Source organism: Seriola lalandi, unplaced genomic scaffold (assembly GCF_002814215.2).
Source record: "Seriola lalandi dorsalis isolate HSWRI2012SDOR001 ecotype SW California unplaced genomic scaffold, Sedor1 jcf7180002054544, whole genome shotgun sequence".
In the NCBI taxonomy this organism is placed as follows: Eukaryota; Metazoa; Chordata; class Actinopteri; order Carangiformes; family Carangidae; genus Seriola; species Seriola lalandi.
The window spans coordinates 1,621,738-1,643,646 of NW_019525097.1; the positions used below are offsets into that span (position 1 = coordinate 1,621,738).

The 21,909-nt window shown below is 37.9% G+C and overlaps 5 protein-coding genes across 5 annotated transcripts in view; 1 reads left to right on the top strand and 4 right to left on the bottom strand.

The window, feature by feature from the left end:
- Window positions 1-486: 486 nt before the first annotated feature.
- LOC147818636 (uncharacterized) overlaps window positions 487-21,909 on the top strand; it is a gene marked incomplete at its 3' end in the record, with an annotated part of 33,946 nt that continues 12,523 nt past the window's right edge. The window contains exon 1 of the mRNA XM_087176311.1: window positions 487-505. Coding sequence (XP_087032437.1) covers window positions 502-505 — 4 coding nt within the window. The remainder of the gene's footprint in view (window positions 506-21,909) is intronic.
- Window positions 1,106-3,716, bottom strand: LOC111661559 (trace amine-associated receptor 1-like). The gene has a single exon (XM_087176237.1). The coding sequence runs from the start codon at window positions 3,575-3,577 to the stop codon at window positions 2,591-2,593; it is 987 nt and encodes a 328-aa protein (XP_087032363.1). The 5' UTR covers window positions 3,578-3,716; the 3' UTR covers window positions 1,106-2,590.
- LOC111661560 (trace amine-associated receptor 1-like) lies at window positions 7,108-8,148 on the bottom strand. The gene has a single exon (XM_087176238.1). The coding sequence runs from the start codon at window positions 8,140-8,142 to the stop codon at window positions 7,138-7,140; it is 1,005 nt and encodes a 334-aa protein (XP_087032364.1). The 5' UTR covers window positions 8,143-8,148; the 3' UTR covers window positions 7,108-7,137.
- On the bottom strand, window positions 14,231-15,214 carry LOC111661562 (trace amine-associated receptor 1-like). Its single transcript, XM_023415180.1, has one exon. The coding sequence runs from the start codon at window positions 15,212-15,214 to the stop codon at window positions 14,231-14,233; it is 984 nt and encodes a 327-aa protein (XP_023270948.1).
- LOC111661563 (trace amine-associated receptor 1-like) lies at window positions 18,195-19,196 on the bottom strand. Its single transcript, XM_087176236.1, has one exon. It carries the CDS (start codon window positions 19,194-19,196, stop codon window positions 18,195-18,197), a length of 1,002 nt encoding a protein of 333 aa, XP_087032362.1.

Sequence of the window (21,909 nt, forward strand, 5' to 3'; positions counted from 1 at the left end):
TCCAAAACTAAATTAATTAAAAATAACTATTATTTCTACCCATCACTTATTTAATAGATTTACATTCTTCTCAAAAGTTACGAAGTAAGGGTTTCCGGGTAAATTCTAAATTGACCAATGAGCTTGCGCCCTGTCATTTCTGATAACTTGCGTGAGTGGACGTCAACGTCTTTTTCTCAACATGATAGGAAGAAACGGGCATTTTCAGCAAATGGACGATTCAGTTTGCAGAGAAATGTTTAGTCAAAAAAAAAAAAAAAAAAAGAGCGGCGCTCAGGAGAGGAACGGTAGAAGAGAACAGGATGAGTTTAATGCTAAAAGGGTGAAACTTTTTTCTCACCATGCATCAGGTTCATCGAATGCTAACGTTGACGTGCAGCCGGAAGCTAACGTTAGCTGAGTTGGCTACGCTCTCAATAGAGAACAGCAGAGCCAGGAATTTGGACTTGAGCAGTGTTGCTAATGACTTTGCTGAGCGAAGGCCCGACGCTTGAACTTCTAATGGGTGAGTACAGTTTTCACTTTTCATGGAGGGGTATCGGGGATTTAAATCTATAGCAATGTAACTGTTACCTCTCATTTGTTGTAAAAAGCGCAGCTACTGTGTGTGATAACGTGACCATTGTCAATGATGATGAATTCTGCAAATGCAAGTGATTGTGTGATCAGGTGTCGTCATCCATTCATTCATGTTGTTTAGACCTATAATCAGTTGTTGCACTTTTCTTGACGGCTGTTTGTTCGGTGTTTGATAGTTGATGTGGTGGTTTGAGTCTAGGCCAGGCGGTTTCATTAGAGTTGATGAATCTTTGGTGCATCAGTTTAATAACAGTGGCAATCATGTGCTCCTGTTAGCATCGTTAGCACAGCGGGGCGTCTGGGTTAGGGTCACACCCACACTTATTCATAACTTTAAGCTTCAATCAAATTTAAACTAGTGATTTATGTCAAGTAACCAAAACAAGGTTCTTTCCAGAACCTTCCATGACCTATTAATCAAAGTACTAAGAGTAGTCAAAACATGACCCTAAAAATGTTTATCAAGCTTTATATTGTCAGGAAACATTTTGCTAATACATACAAAAGAATATGCATATTTCCCTACCTAATCATGACTTTGGAGCTAAATGTTTCTTTATGTTCTGTATGTTTTCATATGGAATCCCTTACATTTCGTAATTGCCCCCTAGATTTTCATAAACTGTAAAATGATGGGCACAACTTATGAATTAAGACATGGATGGATGTTAACAATTGATGGATGTTAACAATTGATTTTCCTTTTTAAGATTTTAGCAACTATAATGGAACTGCACGAATCAGGCTGATTTGTAATCAGTTTAATCTGTATATACTGAACAACAAGTTACTGAAAATGTCTCTGATTTATTCAGACATTAAACTGTTCAATTGTATTACCAACAATAAATATTTGGCCATAAAATCTTATGTAAGATCTTAACACAAGTTGTTTATGGTCTGATGCAATGATATTATGCAACCTGACGCCTCTCCTATTAGAGGTGTGAATGAGCCTTTGGTCCCTTAACTGCTCTGGTGGTACACATGAGCTCTGCTTCTCCCCAAGGCGCTATAATTGCTAATAGGTAATTATGTAATGTTTCTGTCTGAAATGGTTCCAACAGAGTAACAAACTGAAACAAAACAAGAACAGCTGAGTAACAACAGCAGTGACAGAAAAAAAACCCTGCCATAATTACTGTGTAAGACTCACAGTCAGATCAGGTATTTTCACACTGAAGATAGCAGTCAGTCTTCATATTTGAAAGCTGGCTATCAGCCATACAGATTATATATTGAAGACAATTAAAATGCTACTGATGCTGCTTGGATTTACTAACATTGCAACATTGTCATCCCAAGACCCTCGCCACTAGCATGGCTAAAATGTGATGTCACTGACCTATCTACACTGCACAAAAATATTTGTTACTGAATGCTTGTAGTTTATTGGTTAACCTTTAATCTGTCAAATTCCCAATCATACATTGGCTGTATCGAGAAATTAGGTTCCATAGTTACACCAGCTTTTCTAAATTTTTCATTTATAACTACAGTCGTCTGATTGCTCCCCTCAATGCCCTCACTTCCCACCCTCTTAAAAAAAACCTGCTTATATGCCATATTTGGGTGTAAAAAGGGTTTTGGTCTGGAAAGATTACAAAGCATACACATTAACTCATGGCTTGGGGGTCTCTGAATTGGTTGGTTATTCTGGGCTACATGCAAATCAGCATAAACCCTGCTCCAATCTAATGGGTGGGGTTTAAGATGGGTAGCTAAAAACTATCCATCCACTATTTCACACTTTTTAATTCAATTAAATTTCATTTTGTATTGCGCCAAATCATAACATGCATTATTACAGGGTAAAGTCAACACCTGACAATGTGATAGAGAGAAACTCAACAGTTCCCACAATGAGCAGCACTTGATGACAATGGAGAGGAAAACCTCCCTTTTAACAGGAAGAAACCTCCAACAGAACCAGATTTCAGAGAGGGGAAGTATTGGTCTGTTGTTCCAACCTTTATTGGCATGTTGATATTTCACCAATCCATAAAATAAATCAAAACAGTTTGGAGTTAGCAAAATCCCCTTGGAATATTTTCCCAGAAATTATCATTCTGAAAGCTGATCTGAACCAGCTGTAAAAGAAAGCATAGATTAATGGATTCAGCATTGAGTTTGATAATGTAAGCCAGTTAAGTGTCTCAATCACAGGGATGGGTGGTGGATTATAAGACAAAGGCTGGAAAACAATGCATAGAAAGTAAGGAGTCAAACATAAAAGAAAAACTCCCAAAACAGTAGCCAGAGTTTTTGTGGCCTTTCTCTCTGTCTTACTGACAGTTGCTCCATACTTTGTGCTCTGGATGCTGTTCACCTGTTTCCGAGCAACAAGGAAAATCTTTAGGTAGATACAGAGCATTATGAATGCAGGAAGGTAAAAAGAGAAAACAGGTCCCATAGTGTTTGCCATTACAACATCAACTGAGCACATTTCTTCACATGTTCCCTGGCTGAACCCTGCAACTATTATAGCAATCCCGATTAGAGCAGAGATACCCCAGCACACCAGGATCATGATCACAGTAATGTGAACATTTATCTTACTTCTGTATGCCAGGGGCTGACAAACTGCGTAATATCTGTCTATGGAAATACAGCACAAGTTCAAAATAGAGGACGTGCACAGTGATACATCAAAGCTGTCTCGTATTTTACAGAATAAATTCTCATGATAAAGACATGAGGTTACAGTGAATGCCATGCTGAAAGGAAAAACTAAAACTCCTACAAGCAGGTCAGCCACAGCCAGAGAGAGGATCAGGTAGTTAGTAGGAGTGTGCAGCTGTTTGAAGTAAATGATAGAGATTATAACAAGAAGGTTTCCACATATTGTAGCAACAGACAATAAGCTAAGGAAAATATATACTAAAACACATAGTATGGAAGGTTTGCTTGTAAATATGTAAGTTGCATTATTTGATTCATAACAGGGATGTATGTCATTAAAAATGTAAGTGCCGTTGACAGTCAGCTCTGCTTCCATGCTTCTCTGCAGTAATAGTCTATAATATTAAGAACATTTAAAAGATATTTAGTTCAGAATGTATGTACAATTACAACGTCAGTAATCATGTAAAATAAGGCTTCATGATTTTCATTTAATTTGATCTTTGAATTAAGTTTTTTCCCTTACCTAGTAACACCTCAGTATAGTGGTGTGTGTCCTTAGTCAGAATGACACTGTTCAGAACCATTGGACTTGTTACAGTATTTATAAACCCCTATCTCATTAAATCAACAGAAAATTTGGTTATGCAATCAGATGTGGGTATGTTGTGCGTGTGTCTGTGTGTGTGTGTGTGTGTTAGGGCTGCACCTAACCATTATTTGTTTATTGGTTAATCTATCAATTTTATTTTATTACTCAGTTAATATTTAATTAAAAAATAAAATTTACGAATTTACCCAAAATAAAATTCAAAAACTTCATCAAACTTCAACATCATTTATATTTCAATATTTTTGTTTAATACCTTTTGTGTTTTTAAACATACAGTATTTGCTACACATATTCAGAATCAGCATGACATCAGCTAATAATAAATGTCACCCAATAAAGGCTTTAGTACAGTGTAATAAAGGTTAATAGCCCATAAAACAAAAAAAAAACCAAACCTTGAATTTTTCCTTATTTTATAGATAAAAACATGGTAAACCATAATAAAGAAGAAAAAATGTATTTGCCTCCGTCAAATTTTCACGCCTCCACCTCTCGACAAAATTCTAGTAGCCTACTTGTTTTCTTGGTACTTGGTGGATTTGACGTTTGTAATTGCAATTGCGGCTGTTCGCCACTACGGCAATGTAGTGGCGCTGTATCATAATCCGTGCATCAGGCAGAGCCATCCAAAATTGCCAAAGAAGAAGAATACAAACGCGCTTGATTTTCTGTGTCCGGAAGGAGGCGGTAACCTGATTTTGCGGCTCTTCAAACAGGTGAATAGGCTTGCCACCTGTCCCATACAATACAGGATGGTCACATATTTGAAAATAAAATGCTTCTTCCTATATTGAATCGATACGGGACGCCTCCGCCTCCTGACAAAATTATAGTACTTGTTTTCTCAGTACGCAGTGGATTTGAATCAATACAGGACACAATTTTTCCCGTATTTTCGTTCATGATATATCATGAAAGTGCTGTGAATAATGTACCGTATTTTCCGCACTATATGGCGCACTGGATTATAAGGCGTACTGTCAATGAATGGTCTATTTTCAAAACTTTCTTCATATATAAAGCGCACCGGACTATAAGGCGCATTAAGCGAAACAAAACAGTCAGATAAGTCAGTCAGTCAAACTTTATTAAACACGTTCACAATAACTCTCAACATTGTTCAAATGTTAATGAGCGTATTCACAATAACTCCCAACCTTGTTCAGTTGTAACACGTAAAAAAAACACAGTCTGATACCGCTAAATCAAACGTTAGCGTAACAGTTGGGTGATTACGGCATCCAGCATGCCCGGATCCCTCTCGTCATCTCGCCTCCACTTCCGTACCATTGATTCATTAATGTTGAATTCTCTCCTAGCTGCTCTATTCCCATGCTCTACTGCGTGACTGATAGCCTTGAGTTTGAAGTCTGCGTCGTAAGTGTGTCTCTTGACAGGTGCCATTTTGGGGTCTTTATACACACACACACTGTAATATTATGGTGGAGCACATGTATTACTCTGTGACGCTCCTGACTACGGTAGCCATAACAACCAGAATTAATCCATATATAAGGCGCTCCGAATTATAAGGGGCACTGTCGTTTTTTGAGGCTTTTAAGTGCGCCTTATAGTGCGGAAAATACGGTAATGTCAAGTAAAACCAAACCAGTTGCCATCTTTTTTCACATAAAAGGTGGCAATCCTACAGATGAATTTCTATTCCTATTTCTATTCTATTCTCTTTTACATCCAAGCATACCCAGCTTCTTGAAAAGTTTCCCTAAATTAACGTTACATCCCATCGTGAATGTTTTTTTTTTTTTTTTTTTGCAGAAATGTCTCAAATCACAGATTATTTTAAAAAGAGAGGAGAATTGCGAGGACAGGTGAAACAGTGCAGAATGGAGACATCATTAGTTCTTCTAGTATGGGAGAAAAAAGTTAATCCACGTTACTGATGAGATAAGGTTAATGTGTCAGGACTGAAAGTAGGCCTAGTTCTCAGCCACAAGTGGAAGGTCCCGGTAGAGGAGAGGATCATAGCGCGAGAGAGGACTCAAGGTGAGAGTACCAAGTCTTTAGGAGTGTATTAATGAGTGTATTAAAGCCGACGTTCACATGATTTTAACATCAGTTTTTATTAATCTTCCCAGATGTTCTGGAAAGCATAGAGTGAGTGGCTTTAACTCTCAACAAGGTGGTGGGTGCCATATCTGTAGTGTATACAACCAGACAGACTGTGACTAAGAAAGAAGAGAATCTTTGCTGACAAATACAGACTGTGTGTGATGCAAATTGTTCTATTACTCAGCAAGTAAGGTTAGCTGTCGGCTTCCAATTGCTTGTAGATTTAAGTTAGATAGTCCCCTTGCACTACAGACATGATGACGGGTGCCATATCTGATGTTATAGCAAGTCAATATAGCATATGCCAACAGGTAGCTAACATTAACTAGTCAGTTATTCCTGGTTAATTATCAAAGAGTAGAAAGCTTGCCCTCTCAGTTAAACAGAACCTTGTTACCGTTATGCTAATGGGTGTGAGACACACTTTACTGCTATGAGGTTCCCATGCACAAGATTTCGACATAATTTACAATCAATGTTAATTTATAGTTTTGTTCACTCACATGCACGAATTTGCAAGGCTCTAGGTGTTGTAGAGCAACAGGATGATACTTGTCCACATGTGCAGTAAATGTGGCCTTCACTTACTGTAAATGTGTGTCCTCCTTTTTGACTGCCACAGCCAGTATGTGTTTGTGAGAGTCAGACCATAAAGAAACGATTATAAATTATGGGCTCTGTATATGAAGGTACATAATGACAGTTGGCAGTTGAGAACAAGTATTTTGTGTGTTTATCAATTGATGTCACTTGATTAATTTTTCAACATAGGTGTGATATGGCTGCTTAGTGAAAGACACACAAGCTGACCTGTCAAAGGTGATAGCATCAGCAAAACCATTCAAGTGATATAAGCACATTTGTGACCTGATTCCCTGTTAGATTGTATATAATGCAGACTTTAAGGCAGGGAGTTCCTGTTTCAGCAGATGTTGAGGTAAAAGACAATATATGAAAAGACAATGTATTTCACAGAGCCACAGAATAAATGCCCTGCCTGAAGAAATTAGGCTGGTGAAATAGTCTGTACAGATTCTAATCATATCTGTTATCTGCATGGTTAGGGGTAGGGATATTGTGTTGAAACTAATGAAAAACAGTGTTTATTTCACTTTTTTACTACTAAGTGTTGTTTAACAAATAAATACTGGTGTATATACGATGACTTTTGCTCAGACAGTGAATAGTAATAGTGAAATTAAACTTTATCATTGTACTCAAATTAAAATGGTATTAGCATTCGAAACAAAATGTCAAAGGAGTTTTGAGTTAGCAAAATCTCCTTGGAATATTTTCCCAGAAATGATCATTCTGAAAGCTGATCTGAACCAGCTGTAAAAGAAAGCATAGATAAATGGATTCAGCATTGAATTTGACAGTGTAAGCCAGTTAAGAGTCTCAATTACAGCAATTGGCGTTATACTGTATGTTAAAGGCTGAAAGACAATACAGAGAAAGTAAGGCGTCCAACATAAAAGAAAAACTCCCAGAACAGTAGCTAGAGTTTTTGTGGCCTTTCTCTCCATCTTACTGACAGTTGCTCCAGACTTGTTGCTCTGACAGGTTGTGCTCTGGATGCTGTTTGCCTGTTTTTGTGCAACAAGGAAAATCTTTAAGTAGATACAGAGCATTATAATGACAGGGATATAAAATGAAAAAATACATGCTAGAGTGGTTGATATTAGAGCATCAATTAAACAACTTTCTTCACATTTTCCTTGATTAAAACCTGCAATTATAATGCCAATGCCAATCAGAGCAGCAAGTCCCCAGCTCACCAAGATCATGATCAGGATAACACGATCATTTATTTTACTTTTGTAAGTGAGAGGCTGACACACCGCGTAATATCTATCAATAGAAATACAACACAAGTTTAAAATAGAAGCTGTGCTCAGTGTAACATCAAAGCTGCCTCGTACTTTACAAAATATATCTTCATGATACCAGCATGAGGTTACAGTGAACGCCATGCTGAAAGGAAAAACTAAAACTCCCACAAGCAGATCAGCCACAGCAAGAGAGAGAATCAGGTAGTTAGTAGGAGTGTGGAGCTGTTTGAAGTAAATGATGGAGATTATTACGAGTAGGTTTCCACATATGGTGACAACAGACAATGAACCAAGTAAAATATATAATAATAATACACATATTATTGAAGGGTTGCTTGTAAATATGTATGATGCATTATCTGATTCATAGCAGAGATGTATGTCACTAACAGTGAAGGTCTCGTTGACAGTCAATTCAGGTTCCATGTGTCTAGATTCCTGCAAATTCAATTTTCCATTAATAATCAATTACATTGAGAAAACAGTTTAAATACTTAAATGGCAAACAAAGACAAGATGTAAAAAAAACAAAAACTTTAAAGATTTCTAATATATGAAGTTGAAGTCATACCATACACTTCAAGATATTCTATGTATCTGGATGTGTGTCCTGTGCCACTGTGCAGGAACATTGAACTTGATATTTAAGTGATCAACCTCCACCTAATTACCATAATGAATAATAATACAAACAGCTCTTGTCCAATCAGATGGGGTACACAACATTCTGTTTGCATGTGGTATGAATAATAATATACATGTGTGTCCTTGAGTCTGTTTTAACTGTTTCAAATTAACTTTTTAAATGAACTTTTTTTTTTTTGTAAATTCACTGGTGTCAAATTATTTATTTTCTACTTCAGTGTGTACTGCAGGTGTTGGAGACAGATGGAGTGAAAACAGTTCACATAGTTGAAAATTCATAGATGAATTAAAACTTCTCTTTCCACTATAAACTCCCTTAGGGACAGAGGTAGGGGTGTCACTAATTGTCACCATGGAAACATTAGTCTGGGGGTAGTGTAGCTAACTTTTTCGACTTGAAATAAGTTTTTGCGAAACTATCTGACTTGGATTTGATTGATCTAACACCAAAAATTGTTGATGATTTGAGATGAGTCTGGAGTTTTCTGTTCTTCTAAGCTGGTGTAAAATTCAACATTCTTTCATTATAAATCTAAAAAGGGAAGCAATTCATATCTGGAAATTATCCCCACTTCTGGGGTTCACCCTAAAAAGTGTTCATCCTAAATCTACAAAGAAGCCAAAAACTCCAGATCAAGAGTTGCATGTTAAGTCGTCAACATGCTAATCTGGATAACTAATATGGATAATGTGGAAAACTACCAAAAATGTACCTTGAACTTTAGGGTCTTCAGGAACTAAAAGGTTCCTGTGGCTCATTGTTGTCTGCGTTTCCACCACGGCCTGAAGTCCAGGGAAGATTATGCAAAATTATTACTTGACATTACATTATTCACAGCACTTTGAGGACATAACATGAACGAAAATATGGGAAAAATTGCGGCCCGTATATACAGCGGGGAAAATAAGTATCGAACGCGTCAACATTTTTCTCAGTAAATATACTGTATTTCTAATGGGGCTATTGACATGAAATTGTCACCAAGATGTCGGTAACAACCCAAGTAATCCACACATACAAAGAAATCAAAACATATATGTCCATAAATTAAGCTATGTGTAATAAAGTGGAATGATACAGGGAAAAGTATTGAACACGCTTACTGAAATTTATTTAATACTTAGTAGTAGAAAAGCCTTTGTTGATAATGACAGCTTCAAGATGCCTCTTGTATGGAGAAACTAGTCGCATGCATTGCTCAGGTATGATTTTGGCCCATTCTTCCACACAAACTATCTTCAAATCTTGAAGGTTCCGGGGGCCTCTTCCAACTCTGATTTTCAGTTCTTTCCATAGATTTTCAATTGGATTCAAGTCGGGTGATTGACTGGCCCATTCTAGCAGCTTTATTTTCTTTCTCTGAAACCAATTGAGAGTTTCCTTGGCTGTGTGTTTGGGATCATTGTCTTGCTGAATTGTCCACCGCCGTTTCATCTTCAGCATCCTAGTAGATGGCAGCAGATTCTTATCAAGAATGTCTTGGTACATTTCTCCATTCATCCTTCCTTCAATTATCTGAAGTCTGACGGTACCATATGCTGAAAAACAGCCCCACACCATGATGTTCCCACTGCCCACGACACTGTTCGTATAGTGTTTTTGGGGTGATGTGCAGTGCCATTTCTCCTCCAAACATGGTGTGTGCTATGACATCCAGAGTCTCCAAAGAGGTCTCATTTGATCAGACTATATTCTCACAGGATTTCATAGGCTTGTCCAAATGTCTTGCAGCAAACTTTAAACGAGCATCAACATGCTTCTTCTTCAACAATGGAGTCTTGCGCGGTGAGCGTGCATAGAGGCCATGGCGGTTGAGTGCATTACTTATTGATTCTGTGAAACAACTGTACCTGCTAATTCCAGGTCTTTCTGAAGCTCTCCGCGAGTGGTCCTTGGCTCTTGGGCAACTCTTCTGATTTATTCTTTTGACTCCTCTGTCAGAAATATTGCAAGGAGCACCTGGTCGTGGCCGGTTTATGGTGAAATTATGTTCTTTCCACTTCCGGATAAAGGCCCAAATGGTGCTCACTGGAACATTCAGAAGGTTAGAAATACATCTGTAACCAATGCCATCAGTACGCTTTGCAACAATAAGGTTGCAAAGGTCTTGAGAGAGCTCTTTGCTTTTACCCATCATGAGATGCCCATTGTGTGACACCTTGGTAATGAGAAACCTTTTTATAGGCCATCAATTAGGACTAAACCAGCTGATATTAATTTGTACTGATAGGGGCAGGATTGCTTTCTAAATACTGAGAGATTTCAGCTGGTTTCTTGGCTTTCCATGCCCTTTTGCACCTCCTTTTCTTGATGTGTTCAATACTTATTCCCTGTGTCATTTTTTTTGCTCAAAGGGAATTTCATGCTGGCAGGGATGACTACAATTCCCACAAGCAGGTCAGCCACAGCCAGAGAAAGGATGAGAGAGTTTGTGGGAGTGTGGAGCTGTTTGAAGTAAATGATGGAGATTATAACAAGAAAGTTTCCACATACAGTTACAACAGATAATGAGCCAAAGATAATATATAATAAAACACATACTGTGGAAGGTTTAGTTATCAGTATGTAAGAGACCTTATCTATTTCATAACATGGATGGATATCATCAGTGCGGTTGACGGTGACTCTTGGTGTCATGTTTCTGGATTCCTGCAAATCAGATTTCAAATCATTATTAATAATATTGAAGATAATATGTTTACTCTATATGAATCCAAAACTACAATGACAGTTTACATCATACCTTTTAAATGCCCACGACAGTTCTTCTTTACTGTGCCTCTGTGCACAACCTTGACTTTTATATAGTCCTTTTTCATTGCCATGGTCAGTACAATCCTACATTGTCCAATCAGATGTAGGGCTTTTTATCCTGATGACGTCAGAGCTATAGCAACATGCTGCACTGTCGATGAGATTAATGTTTTAAATCCTTTTCAATTGTTAATAACTAATTTATCATTTAGGTAAATATACTATGATCTTTTTCCAGGGACATTAAAAGTAGAAAGTAAGTAATTTAGACAGACACAACATTAAACACACACACAGACAAAACATAACAAAGTATATTCATGAATCAATCAATCAGAGTCATTATGTATTTTGGGTTGTCTGTCTTTCTGTCCATCCAATTCTTGTGAACAGGTTATCTCAGTAACACCTTGAGGGAATTTCTTGAAATTTGGTACAAACTTGGACTCAAGGATGAACTGATTAGATTTTCATAGGCAAAGGTCGAAGTTCAAGGTCCCGGTGACATCATGTTGTTTAGAATACGCTATATCAGGAACGTCCAGAAGGAATTTCATTACATCCGGCACAAACATTCACTTTGACTCAAGGATGAACTGATTAGAATTTGGTGAATTCTCTAAGGTCAAAGGTCAAGATTTATGACCTAACAGAACATGTTTCTAGCCATAACTGAGCTAATTATCACGATTTAACTCAAATGTCTAATTGGATAAAATAATGATGTGATGACAATTTATATCCAATTGGTCAAAGGTCAACTTCACTGTGACATAATAATGGTCTGCAAATAAACTTTTGGCCATTATTCAGTGCTGTAACTCAGGAAGAAACAAAAATGGGATTTTTGGGGGATCTTGTGTGTGTCACTGTGGGAATACGGGGTTCTGAGGTCTTTGCTACGAGCTATCCAGTTCCTGTATAGCCAGAGTGAGAGTTGTGTTGTGTTGTATTATTCATTAGAAAGTCAAACACATTTCTGGTGGGTATTGGCCTCTGCCAGGGTTGTCCCTTCTCACCAATCCTGTCTGATTTAAATGGAAAGGATTTCAAGGCGCAGCAGGGGGGAGGAGAGTGTCCAATTTTGGAACCTCAGACTTCCCTTCTTGCTATTTGCAGATGATGTGATTCTGTTGGCCTCGTCTGGCTAAGACATTCAGTATGCACTGGGGCAGCTTGCAGTGGAGTGTAAAGTGGTTGGGATGAGGGTCAGCACTTCCAAGTCTTTAACTTGGTATTAAATGGGCCCCGGGGCCCATCATCTGTTCTGCTTTCAGAACTTTAGAAATTAAGAAAATAGATTTTCTGTTTATTTTTGCAACATAAAATTTCTATGGCGCATTTTATCTCACCAACTCTGTTTCTGATTAAGACATTTGTCTATGAATGATGCATTTTCATTGTTCCCAACACAGAGGAGAGACCTCTCTCTGTCTTTTTCTCTCTCTCTTTGTGTGTCTCTCTCTCTCTCTGACCCTCTGTGTGATTGGCTGGGGCAGCTCTGTGTCATACACTGGAGCACCGTGCAGTACACAGACACACACAGACCCTGCTCTTAGTGTCTATGGCAGGGGTGGGGTTAAGTGACAAAAAGTACCAATAAGAGTTAGGGATGGGTACTAGGGATGGGTTGAGTACTCATTGTTGACGTCATTATTCGAGTAGCGTTTCAATACTCGCGCACCTGCGCACATGTTGTTTTTGGCTACAATAGTTCAACTCATTTGGCATCACATGCACCATGGCAGCCTTGATCAGGAAAAATGATGTCTGGAAATACTTTGATAAAAAAGACAACAATAACGTGCAGTGCAAAAAATGTGTTAAACTTGCATATCACGTTCTCGGACGGCCAAACAGTAGGCTTGGTCGGAAAGGTCCGTGTCTGACGGGAAACACAAGCAGAACCACAAGCTTGTCTTTCCCCTCGGACACGGACCTTCTTCTTTTTTTACGTAAAAAAACATATATATATATATATATATATATATATATACACAAATTTGTGAGTAATCAAGTACTCATTCATGAGGTAATGAGAGTACTCGAATATTGAAATTACTGAAAATGCCCATCCCTAATAAGAGAACTGTTAAAGTACTGATCAGTGGTATCGATAGAAGTAGTAATACCGTTAAAATCTTAACGATACCCATCCCTAGTTGGAGTGACCCAGTCAGAGCCCTGAAATTAACCCATTAGAGATGCTGTGGAATGAGATGAAGAGAGCTGCTCACACCAGACATCCTAAGAATATGAAGTAGTTATTTTGGAAGAAAGTTCCAAAATTCCTCTTGAACATTGTGGAGGTCTGATCAGCAGCTACTGGAAGTACTTATTTGAGGTTATTGTTGTTAGCTTTGGCACGTTGTGTATGTTTATACTTGTGACTTACAAGGAGAGATGAGGGCTGGAGTTTGCAACTTGGGCCCTGCCCAGACCTAAAATTACCATGCGTCTTCAGTGATCCGATCACAAGTGGGCAGCTCCAAGCACGTCAGTTCACACCTGCCATTAGAATGCGTGTCCAAATGTCTCGAGTGACCACTTGTGATCAAATCTCACTTTATATACGAATAAGTAGGTATTTGTTGTTTTTGTGATCACTCTATAAAAGATCATTTGTCCCCACTTCTTATAATGGATTTAAGGACTAAAGTGCATTAACACTTATTGTGACCGAAAAACCTGTCTCTATACATATGGGGCTGATTCAGATCATTTTATATGACTTGAATTTTTTATATAAAGTCTGGTGTATGTTGAGCACAGAGTGGCTAATCAGGAAGCATAGGAAGATATTAGGTGGAACAGGCAGTGATATGAGTTTGTGATAAGCTCTAAGGAGCAGTTAGAGCCTTGAGTTTGGTTTACAATACAATAAAGGGATTTGCTAAATTAAAGACGAACACTGCCTTTACACAGTCCTTTTTAAGGTATCTTACACATGTAGCTTATATTTCTATGAACACATATATGTATGTATATGTATGTGATGCTTAGGTGCACTCCAGTAAACTGGGACAATTTCTTTGTGAATATTCACTTTTAATGTGTCAACATTTACTGTAACATTATATTTCAGTGGTCTGTTTCTGCACCACAAACAGTAAGTCAGTTCAACATGGAGTTAGCAAAATCTCCTTGGAATATTTTCCCTGAAATGATTATTTTGAAAGCTGATCTGAACCAGCTGTAAAAGAAAGCATAGATAAATGGATTCAGCATTGAATTGGACAGTGCAAGCCAGTTAAGCATCTCAATTACAGTAAGTGATATTGAATTATTAGAAAAAGGCAGAAAGGTGAAACACAAAAAGAAAGGAGTCCAACATACAAGAAAAACTCCCACAACAATAGCCAGAGTTTTTGAGGCCTTTTTCTCCATCTTACTGACAGCAGCTCCAGACTTAATGCTGGTTGTGTTCTGGATGCTGTGTGCCTGTCTCTGTGCAACAGTGAAAATCTTTATGTAGATACAGAGCATTACAATCACTGGGAGATAAAATGAGAAAATAGGTCCCAAAATGTTTTCCAGTAGAATCTCAAGGAAACACTTTTCTTCACATTTTGCTAGGTTTGACCTTGCAATTACAAAGCAAATGACAACTAAAATAGAGACACTCCAGCTCGCCAGGATCATGACCACAACATGAACATTTTTCTTAGTTCTATATGTCAGAGGCTGACACACTGCGTAATATCTGTCAATGGAAATATAACATAGGTTGAGAATAGAAGCTGTGCCCAGTGTAATGTCAAAGCATAATCGTACTTTGCAAATTAAATTGTCATAAAACAGACAAGTGCTCAAAGGGAATTTCATGCTGGCAGGAATGACTACAATTCCCACAAGCAGGTCAGCCACAGCCAGAGAAAGGATGAGAGAGTTTGTGGGAGTGTGGAGCTGTTTGAAGTAAATGATGGAGATTATAACAAGAAAGTTTCCACATACAGTTACAACAGATAATGAGCCAAAGATAATATATAATAAAACACATACAGTGGAAGGTTTAGTTATCAGTATGTAAGAGACCTTATCTATTTCATAACATGGATGGATATCATCAGTGCGGTTGAAGGTGACTCTTGGTGTCATGTTTCTGGATTCCTGCAAATCAGATTTCAAATCATTATTAATAATATTGAAGATAATATGTTTACTCTATATGAATCCAAAACTACAATGACAGTTTACATCATACCTTTTAAATGCCCACGACAGTTCTTATTTACTGTGCCTCTGTGCACAACCTTGACTTTTATCAAGTCCTTTTTCATTACCATGGTCAGTACAATCCCACATTGTCCAATCAGATGTAGGGCTTTTTATCCTGATGACGTCAGAGCTATAGCAACATGCTGCACTGTCGATGAGATTAATGTTTTAAATCCTTTTCAATTGTTAATTACTAATTTATCATTTAGGTAAATATACTATGATCTTTTTCCAGGGAGATTATACCAAAAGTCTCCCAGTCAAAAGTGTTAAAAGTAGAAAGTAAGTAATTTAGAGCAAGACACAACATTAAACACACATACAGACAAAACATAAAAAAGTATATTCATAAATCAATCAATCAAAATATAAGTTGCATTAAAACATATCACCAAAATGTTGAGTAATTTGGCTGAAAACAAGTCTTTCTGAAGGACCCGAACAAAATGGCGGACTGCTAGCTACAAATCAAAACAACAAAGTAATTAAAACTGTATTGTTCTCAAGTGAATCATTTTTAAATTTACTTTGCCTTTCCCGCAGATGGAGACAAGAGTACTACCTTTCCCCTTTGCTTTTTATGACTCCCCACTGGCGATTGCTGTGGCCGGAGTCATTATGTCTTTTGGGTTGTCTGTCTTTCTGTCCATCCAATTCTTGTGAACAGGTTATCTCAGTAACACCTTTTGGGATTTTCTTGAAATTTGGTACAAACTTGGACTGATTAGATTTCCATAGGCAAAGGTCAAAGTTCAAGGTCCCAGTGACATCGTGTTGTTTAGAATACGCTATATCAGGAACGTCCAGAAAGAATTTCATTACATCTGGCACACACATTCACTTTGACTCAAGGATGAACTGATTAGAATTTGGTGAATTCTCTAAGGTCAAAGGTCAAGATTTATGACCTAACAGAACATGTTTCTAGCCATAACTGAGCTAATTATCACGATTTAACTCAAATGTCTAATTGGATAAAATAATGACATGATGACAATTTATATCCAATTGGTCAAAGGTCAACTTCACTGTGACATCATAATGGTCTGCAAATAAACTTTTGGCCATTATTCAGTGCTGTAACTCAGGAAGTAACAAAAATGGGATTTTTGGGGGATCTTGTGTGTGTCAGTGTGGGAATACGGGGTTCTGAGGTCTTTGCTACGAGCTATCCAGTTCCTGTATAGCCAGAGTGAGAGTTGTGTTGTATTATTCATTAGAAAGTCAAACACATTTCTGGTGGGTATTGGCCTCTGCCAGGGTTGTCCCTTCTCACCAATCCTGTCTGATTTAAATGGAAAGGATTTCAAGGCGCAGCAGGGGGGAGGAGAGTGTCCAATTTTGGAACCTCAGACTTCCCTTCTTGCTATTTGCAGATGATGTGATTCTGTTGGCCTCGTCTGACTAGGACCTTCATTGTGCACTGGGGCAGTTTGCAGCGGAGTGTAAAGTGGTTGGGATGAGGCTCAGCAACTCCAAGTCCGAAACTTGGTATTAAATGGGACCCAGGGCTAAATTTTTATGAACCGGATATCGGTTCTACTTTCAGAACTTGAGAAATTAAGAAAATATATTTTCTGTATGTTATTGCAACATAAAAGTTGTGGTTATACAAAAACCATTTGTCCCCTCTTCTTATAATGGATTTAAGGACTAAAGTGCATTAACACTTATTGTGACCGAAAACCCTGTCTCTATACATATGGGGCTGATTCGGATCATTTAATATGACTTAAAATTTTTTGTGTGAAGTCTGGTGTATGTTGGGCACAGAGTGGCTAATCAGGAAGCATAGGAAGATATTAAGTGGAACAGGCAGTGATATGAGTCTGTGATAAGCTCTAAGGAGGAGTTAGAGCCTTGAGGTTTGTTTACAATACAATAAAGGGATTTGCTAAATTAAAGACTAACACTGCCTTTACACAGTCCTTTTTAAGGTATTTTACACATGTAGCTTATACTTCTATGAACACATATATGTATGTGATTCTTAGGTGCACTCCAGTGAACTGAGACAATTTCTTTGTGAATATTCACTTTTAATATGTCAACATTTACTGTAACATTATTTTTCAGTGGTCTGTTTCTGCACCACAAACAGTAAGTCAGTTCAACATGGAGTTAGCAAAATCCCCCTGGAATAGGTCTGCTACGAGCTATCCAGTGCCTGTATAACCAGAGTGAGAGTTGTGTTGTATTCTCATCAAAAAGTCAAAAACAGATTTCCAGAGTTTCAATCACATGAACTGGTACTGGATCATTAGAAAAAGGCAGAAAAGTGATGCATTACTGGCACTGATACATGATTCAAAAGCTCAAAGGTAAAACAGAGGAAAAAAGGAAGCCAACACATCAGAAAAACTCTCATAACAGTAACCAGAGTTTTTGTGGCCTTTCTCCAGGGTTTTTGCTGTGACAGGTTTTGTTCTGGATGCTGTGTGCCTGTCTCTCTGCAACAAGGCAAGTCTTTATTAAGATACAGAGCATTACAATCACTGGTAGATAAAATCCCATAATATTTGCCATCACAGCACATGTTTCGGCACATTGTTCTTGGTTTGTTCCTATAATTATGATGCCAAGTCCAGTTATGTCAATAGGTTCCAGGAGTTAGAAATGTTGCATACAGTTTGTTTATACCATATTTTACAATGATTACATACATGCCTCTACTGCAAATACTGCAAGTAAGGCAGTGTTTTTCATTTACATGACTGCAATCATGGACAGCTCCCTATGAAGCACCAGTGTTTGTATCTCAGACACTTAACCAGCTCATAGATATTGTCCAACACATCAACTGTGAGAGTCATGCATGGTGCCAGTGTTAATTATACTGATGAGTACACCAATCAATAATTTAAAAAAGTTTTGCATTAACAAAATCCCCTTGGAATATTTTCCCTGAAATGATCATTCTGAAAGCTGATCTGAACCAGCTGTAAAAGAAAGCATAGATAAATGGATTCAGCATTGAATTTGACAATGTAAGCCAATTAAGAGTCTCAATCACATTAACTGGTACTGGATTATTAGAAAAAGGCAGAAAGGTGATGCATAAAAAGAAAGGAGTCCAACATACAAGAAAAACTCCCAAAACAGTAGCCAGCGTTTTTGTGGCCTTTCTCTCCATCTTACTGACAGCAGCTCCAGACTTTGTGCTGTGACAGGTTGTGTTCTGGATGCTGCGTGCCTGTCTCTGAGCAACAAGAAAAATCTTTAGGTAGATACAGAGCATTATGATCACTGGGAGGTAAAATGATAAAATAGGTCCAATAGTGTTTGCTATGAGAACATCGATTAAACACCTTTCCTCACATTTTTCATTGTTTAATCCTGCAATTATTACACCAATTCCAATGAGAGCAGAGATACCCCAGCTCCCCAGGATCATGATCACAACAACACAATGGTTAATTTTAGTTCTATATGTCAGAGGCTGACACACAGCATAATATCTGTCAATAGAAATACAGCACAAGTTCAGAATAGAACATGTACTGAGTGATATATCACAACTGCCCCTTACTTTGCAAAATAAACTTTCATAATACAGACATGAGCTGAGAGAGAACGCCATGCTGAAAGGAAAAACTACAATCCCAACAAGCAGGTCAGCCATAGCCAGAGAGAGAATCAGGTAGTTTGTGGGTGTGTGGAGCTGTTTGAAGTAAATTATGGAGATTATAACAAGAAGATTTCCACATATTGTAATAACAGACAAAAGTACAAGGAAAACATATAGTAATACACATATAACAGAAGGGGTGCTCTTCAGTATGTAGTTAAAGTTATCTATTTCATAGCAGGGATGTATGTCAGCCACAACATCAGTCTTGTTGATAGTAACTTCTGGTTCCATGTTTTTGATTTTCTTCAATTCAGTGCAATTCTCATCATTAGCATTTGCATATGAATTATTATTTCCATAAGAAACCATGTACAGTATGAACAATTTCAGTTTTCCTAGAAAAACATAAGTTCTTCATGAAGTACTCATATCATACCTAATAATCCTGGTAGATCCTCAATGCATCGGCTGTTTGTTGTCATATGTGCTGCTATGAAGGGCCTTAATATTTATCAACCTCTTTTGCATTGCCATAAGTGTTGCCCAATCAGAAATGGCCAACTGATTATACAACAAACGAACAAGCAAAGATTGTTAATGACTCGTGTGTGTGTGTGTGTGTGCGTGCACGTGCGCATGTGTGTGCGATGCGTTTACAAGCATTGTTGTAACCTGGTTTTGGCTTTGTAAATGTTTGGTAAATCTGTGGAACCATGACTAATTAATCATAGCAGACTGAAGGCTCATTTATGATCAATGTTAGACACAGATGTGGTCAGAGCCTTTCTGTCCGTACTTCGTAATAATTTTGCTCATATTCGTGTGGGTTTCCTGAAACCTTACGGATACTGATGAAACAGAGCACTACCACCGGAAATCGTGGGGACAGTTTAGGCAATAGTTCTACTGAGACCCTACCATTAGACCAAACGAAAGAATTTTAAATTTTGAATATTGCAGAATTTTTTTAACATGTCGCAATGTATTTAAGCACCTTGCAGACCACTGCCTACAACGCTGTCTCCACTTTTTTGCCTCTTTGTTAAGAGATGCATTGTCACGACAAACATCAGAGATGTTTGAGCCTCAGTCAGACCCACACTGAGTCTGTTACCAAATCAGCGACTACCAGACGTATCAGAACAGTTACGGTAGTTAGCATAATTTTTACACTCTTTGTTAACTTTTAGCCCCGCTACCTGTCCCTGCAAGTTGACAGGATTGGTTCCATAGTTATGATGTATGAATCCCTGGCTGTCTGAAGCCGTTTTTTTCAAGACAGTTGAGTCATTGGTTCACTGCAGTTCCAAGGTGGAAATATGCAGTCAAAACATCATATGGATGTTAACAAGATTGAAAACTTGATTTTCATCAGAGGGGGTCTTTAACTTAAAACAGTCCTGGTACAAACCTAGTTTTGTGATTAACTATATCAGTTTGAACCAGCCTTAGACTTTACTACTAAACTGAGGACAGTGAGTGCTTTAGCATTATGAACGGTGATATGATCACTTATTGACGTGACTGATGTGTGTTCGATGATGTAGCTATCGCGAGAAAAATGAGGGAAGTACATAGTTATTCAGTGACTGTGAACAAAAAGATCATCATCAAAGTGGGTCAAAGTTTCCACATGAGAAGTTAAGGTTGGCAAAGTAAGTTCCGTCTTAACATGACTTTGCTGAACAGGATTGTTACTAACTGCAGTTTATTGAGTTAGTTTGTTTCCCTTATTTGCCTTTATCACTGTAATGAAATGTAATCTTTTCCCTTTGAATCTGTATCAGTTGTAGTTTCATGGTGTGTTAACATTTTTTAAAAACAAAAGTTAATGGACATCGATCCAAATGCTCACTAAGGTTTTCATAATGCAGGATTTTTTTGATTTGCGTGCGTGCGTGCGTCTGTCAGCACTGCACATGTGCGCACGCACACGGGGCATCGCGGCAGAGTGGTGACGTGAAACAAATAACCTGAAGATTACCCGAGTTAATGTGAAGTAAAACTTGTAGTTACTGTAAGTAAGTGCAATAAAACCTTCATAAGTAAAAAGCCAAAACTTTATCAATACACCTGTTCAAACTGCATAAATGTAAACATGTAGAACCAGATATTTTAATCTGCTCTGTCTGTCCACAGTGACAAGCACAGTATGCTAGTACTACTACTATACTTTTTAAAGACATTTTTATTTTCCTTTTAATTGTATTTTTATTTTTATACTACAGTAGGCCAAGTTGACCCTCTACTTTAAACCTTATGTTTATGTGATAGACCCCACCCCCCCCCTCTCATCTTCGCATCCAAAACAACAAAAAAGGCCCCAGCTGGCTACTGTTTTCACCCAGCTGGACATTGTATGCACTGGTGGAAACACTGATAATGATGTCTCTAGTTAGATGATGTGATGCAACAGCCTTCAATTAGAGGTGTGAATGTATGGTGCAGCTGTTGGTCCCTGAGCCACCGTTTTACACACACACACACACACACACACACACACACACACACACACACACACACACACACACACACTTTCAGGCACACACATAATCCTCCTGCCTGCATCATCTCACCTCTTCAACCTGGGGCCATATTGTTTTCTAGCGTTAACAAAACAAAACAGATTAATGGCCACTTAATGATGTTAATGAACAGAAAAGAAAACTGAGAAAAGTCATCCATATAGTCCAGGGAATACATCCTGTTTTTACACTGACTATCAAGCCTCAAGTCTTAAAAAAGTAAAAATGATGATTCAGTCTACATGGATTGCTTCCATTTGCAACATGGTGTTATGTGACTATGACTGTACACATAAGCCATTTGACTCTCATGCACGTGATAATTCATGTTAGAGCACTAAATACAGAAAAATAACCTTTATCTAGAAAATTCCAGGGAAATTTTGAGTGCCATGGGGGCTACTGGCGGGATGAGTACATGATTTATTTCCAGTGTTCAAAAGTCACCCTGATCATACTCTGGTTTTGAGAAATGTCTT